Below are 5000 nucleotides of genomic sequence, written 5' to 3'. Positions count from 1 at the left end.
TGTGTCTCCCAGGTGGCTTGTGGCAAACTTTAAACGACACTTTTTATGGATATCTTTAAGAAATGGCTTTCTTCTTGCCACTCTTCCATAAAGGCCAGATTTGTGCAATATACGACTGATTGTTGTCCTATGGACAGAGTCTCCCACCTCAGCTGTAGATCTCTGCAGTTCATCCAGAGTGATCATGGGCCTCTTGGCTGCATCTCTGATCAGTCTTCTCTTTGTATGAGCTGAAAGTTTAGAGGGACGGCCAGGTCTTGGTAGATTTGCAGTGGTCTGAAACTCCTTCCATTTCAATATTATCGCTTGCACAGTGCTCCTTGGGATGTTTAAAGCTTGGGAAATCTTTTTGTATCCAAATCCGGCTTTAAACTTCTTCACAACAGTATCTCGGACCTGCCTGGTGTGTTCCTTGTTCTTCATGATGCTCTCTGTGCTTTTAACGGACCTCTGAGACTATCACAGTGCAGGTGCATTTATGCAGAGACTTGATTACACACAGGTGGATTGTATTTATCATCATTAGTCATTTAGGTCAACATTGGATCATTCAGAGATCCTCACTGAACTTCTGGAGAGAGTTTGCTGCACTGAAAGTAAAGGGGCTGAATAATTTTGCACACCCAATTTTTCAGTTTTTGATTTGTTAAAAAGTTTGAAATATCCAATAAATGTCATTCCACTTCATGATTGTGTCCCACTTGTTGTTGATTCTTCACAAAAAATACAGTTTTATATCTTTATGTTTGAAGCCTGAAATGTGGCAAAAGGTCGCAAAGTTCAAGGGGGCCGAATACTTTTGCAAGGCACTGTAACAGTCATCTATAGTCTCTTCACACTGTCCAGCTTATTGCATTCCTTCCATACAGTAGAACTCAACTCAACCACCAGTATGTTGGAATGTCCGACAATGGCTGTCAGAATGAGGTTAGAAGAATCAGTGTGTGTGTGTGTGTGTGTGTGTCCGTACATGCGTACGTGCACATGTGTTGTCAGGAGGGTTTACCATGGCTTAGAGCAGGTGTGTCAAACACACCCATTAAATCCATTCTGCGGGTGGTTTAGGGAAATAACCTTAATCAACAATGAAATTACAAAAATAAATGCAAAATGTGTAGAAATGACCTACATCTATTGTCTCCTCACTCTGTCCAGCTTGATAATAGTCATCTATAGTCTCTTCACTCTGTCCAGCTTGATAATAGTCATCTATAGTCTCTTCACTCTGTCCAGCTTGATAACAGTCATCTATAGTCTCTTCACTCTGTCCAGCTTGATAACAGTCATCTATAGTCTCTTCACTCTGTCCAGCTTGATAACAGTCATCTATAGTCTCTTCACTCTGTCCAGCTTGATAACAGTCATATATAGTCTCTTCACTCTGTCCAGCTTGATAACAGTCATCTATAGTCTCTTCACTCTGTCCAGCTTGATAACAGTCATCTATAGTCTCTTCACTCTGTCCATCTTGATAACAGTCATCTATAGTCTCTTCACACTGTCCAGCTTGATAACAGTCATCTATAGTCTCTTCACACTGTCCAGCTTGATAACAGTCATCTATAGTCTCTTCACTCTGTCCAGCTTGATAACAGTCATATATAGTCTCTTCACTCTGTCCAGCTTGATAACAGTCATCTATAGTCTCTTCACTCTGTCCAGCTTGATAACAGTCATCTATAGTCTCTTCACTCTGTCCAGCTTGATAACAGTCATCTATAGTCTCTTCACTCTGTCCAGCTTGATAACAGTCATCTATAGTCTCTTCACTCTGTCCAGCTTGATAACAGTCATCTATAGTCTCTTCACTCTGTCCAGCTTGATAACAGTCATCTATAGTCTCTTCACTCTGTCCAGCTTGATAACAGTCATCTATAGTCTCTTCACTCTGTCCAGCTTGATAACAGTCATCTATAGTCTCTTCACTCTGTCCAGCTTGATAACAGTCATCTATAGTCTCTTCACTCTGTCCAGCTTGATAACAGTCATCTATAGTCTCTTCACTCTGTCCAGCTTGATAACAGTCATCTATAGTCTCTTCACTCTGTCCAGCTTGATAACAGTCATCTATAGTCTCTTCACTCTGTCCAGCTTGATAACAGTCATCTATAGTCTCTTCACTCTGTCCAGCTTGATAACAGTCATCTATAGTCTCTTCACTCTGTCCAGCTTGATAACAGTCATCTATAGTCTCTTCACTCTGTCCTAACAGTCATCTATAGTCTCTTCACTCTGTCCAGCTTGATAACAGTCATCTATAGTCTCTTCACTCTGTCCAGCTTGATAACAGTCATCTATAGTCTCTTCACTCTGTCCAGCTTGATAACAGTCATCTATAGTCTCTTCACTCTGTCCAGCTTGATAACAGTCATCTATAGTCTCTACACTCTGTCCAGCTTGATAACAGTCATCTATAGTCTCTTCACTCTGTCCAGCTTGATAACAGTCATCTATAGTCTCTTCACTCTGTCCAGCTTGATAACAGTATCTATAGTCTCTTCACTCTGTCCAGCTTGATAACAGTCATCTATAGTCTCTTCACACTGTCCAGCTTGATAACAGTCATCTATAGTCTCTTCACACTGTCCAGCTTGATAACAGTCATCTATAGTCTCTTCACACTGTCCAGCTTGATAACAGTCATCTATAGTCTCTTCACACTGTCCAGCTTGATAACAGTCATCTATAGTCTCTTCACACTGTCCAGCTTGATAACAGTCATCTATAGTCTCTTCACACTGTCCAGCTTGATAACAGTCAACTATAGTCTCTTCACACTGTCCAGCTTGATAACAGTCATCCAAATGAAAGCTAGACAGTCAGGGAACATAAACAATTCCAAAGCAATGGATAGAGGACTTTTTTTGCACATTTTGATGGTGAGGAAATATAATGCATGCGAAGACTGAATACAGCCCGCAAGGCAACATGAGTTTAATACCACAGAGAATGGGAAGCTTGGCAGCAACGCCAGTGCAGTAACCCTGTTAGTGTCCAAATTATAAAAGTGTGTGTGTGTCAGTGTCAGTGTGTGTGTGTGTGTGTGTGTGTGTGTGTGTTTGTCTACTGTTGTCGAGTAAGTCACAGCTAATTTTCTCCAACATCCAGAGAACCAAAGTTTACAAGTATCCCACAGAAACATCTCCACACCACGTCCTCAGATGAGAAGAGAGAGAGAAAGACCGATGAAGGAGGAGAATGTACTTAGTCTCTTGTCGCCTATCCTTCCTGACACTTGTGCCAAACAGTGTTAAAGCAGAATAAGGAATGTATTATTTGCGGTGTGCCAGAGAACATTTTAATAAGGCAATCATTTTGGCAACAAGAAGATCTCAGCAATCCATCCTCCATGAATGCAATTTACATATGTTTACCAAAGTCACAGTGGTATTTTTGAGTGGGGGATGGTGTGTGTGTGTGTGTGTGTGTGCCCTTACATGTCATGAAAGCCTATAGTTGTTGATATAATGTCTTATTTTAGACACCTTTAGAGATATATCTGGCATGCTGATCTATATAAAACGTCACATCATTTTGCTTGTCTCCGGGTAACGTTGCTGTTAAATGAGAGCATGATGGCTAGCTAGTGTAAAGGACGTCACGCTGCTTGATTAGCGAGTTCTTCCTCCTGATTCGGCCCATACCTGGTACAAACTCGGGACCTCTTCAGGCTAAGGAATAAGTTTCACACATCCCCATGTCCGACACATGCATTATAGGTAGCAAAGCTACAAGACAGCAAAATGGAACTGCTCACTACTGATGTCCCCCAAGGCTCGGTGGTAGGCCCTCTCCTCTTCTCTCTATACACCAAGTCACTCAGTTTGTTTCAGTGGCTGGGAACTGCTCACTACTTATGTCCCCCAAGGCTCGGTGGTTGGCCCTCTCCTCTTCTGTCTGTACACCAAGTCACTCAGTTTGTTTCAGTGGCTGGGAACGGACTAATTTTCCTTTTTTTCTAAATGACCAGCTAGAACGTTGACAATGACTTTTGTTCTAATGTCAGTTCTCTGACTGTTCCTGGTGGAATCCTAATGCATAATGTAGATGGAATGTCCTGGTGTGAATATCACACAGACTCTCTTCAGACACCTAGCACGCCACACGCACACACAAACATCTCTCCCCTGACACTCGTGTCACTGTGTCCTCACAAGAGTGAGGCATGATGGGATTGCTACTGTAATTACCCATCCTGCCTCTGGGTTTTTCCGACAGCCCGTCACTCCTTATGTCAACATCATTACCAGGGCTAGCTGGAAGTGTGTGTGTGTGTGTGTCTGTGTGTGCGTCTAATGTCAATATCTCTCTCCCCTCTCCTCCATATTTTTCTTTACTTTCCATCTATCCTTGTCCTCTTGCATCCTCACACTTTCAATCTCCCTATTTCTCCCCCCCTCTCCACTTTCTGTCTCTCCACCTCTTCTCTCCCTCCCTCCATCCATCTCTCCTCAGTCATCCCTGGAGTTTCATTGCGTTGAAAGGCAACTCGTCCTCTGCAGTGGAGGATCATGCTATCTATCAAGGTGAACCTCTCTCTCATCTCTCTCTCCTTTCTCTACCCTCTTCTCTCCTTATCTTTCCCTCAACCTCTCCCTCACAATATCTCTTTCTCTCCCTTTCACCCACCTCCCTCTCTCCCTTCACTTCTCTCAATTTCTTACTTTCTAGAGTATCTCTCCCCTTTCTCTCTCTCTCTCTTATTTTCTAGAATATATCTCCCCTCTCTCTCTCTCTTACTTTCTTTTGTGTGTGTGTGTGTGTGTGTGTGTGTGAGAACAGGGACCAAAGCCTCCTCGGAGGCTCGTAGTTCACGCATGTTCCAGTCAGAATACGGAGAGCACTTCACCATCACCACCTCCAGCCAATGGGTGCAAGGTAACACACACACACACACTTCTGACTGGCCGTCGGGGGCATGTCATCACTGTTTGAAAGCCTTTGATTTAAATTCAGCTCAACAGAGAGGGGGGGGGTAGGTATTCCATGCTGTGAATTCT

General features: G+C 43.0%; 1 protein-coding gene across 7 annotated transcripts in view; it reads left to right on the top strand.

The window, feature by feature from the left end:
- The window catches only part of LOC112240112 (cell migration-inducing and hyaluronan-binding protein), a 177981-nt gene that overhangs the window by 112173 nt on the left and 60808 nt on the right, over positions 1 to 5000 (top strand). For all 7 annotated transcript variants that reach the window (XM_042319001.1, XM_042319003.1, XM_042319004.1 and 4 more), the window contains 2 exons: positions 4456 to 4526; positions 4783 to 4878. In XM_042319001.1, the coding sequence (XP_042174935.1) occupies positions 4456 to 4526; positions 4783 to 4878 (167 nt within the window). The remainder of the gene's footprint in view (positions 1 to 4455; positions 4527 to 4782; positions 4879 to 5000) is intronic.

Source organism: Oncorhynchus tshawytscha, unplaced genomic scaffold (genome assembly GCF_018296145.1).
Source record: "Oncorhynchus tshawytscha isolate Ot180627B unplaced genomic scaffold, Otsh_v2.0 Un_scaffold_7041_pilon_pilon, whole genome shotgun sequence".
Taxonomy (NCBI): domain Eukaryota; kingdom Metazoa; phylum Chordata; class Actinopteri; order Salmoniformes; family Salmonidae; genus Oncorhynchus; species Oncorhynchus tshawytscha.
Note: the sequence above shows the minus strand (reverse complement) of the source record. Positions and strands in the feature narration are given on the sequence as shown.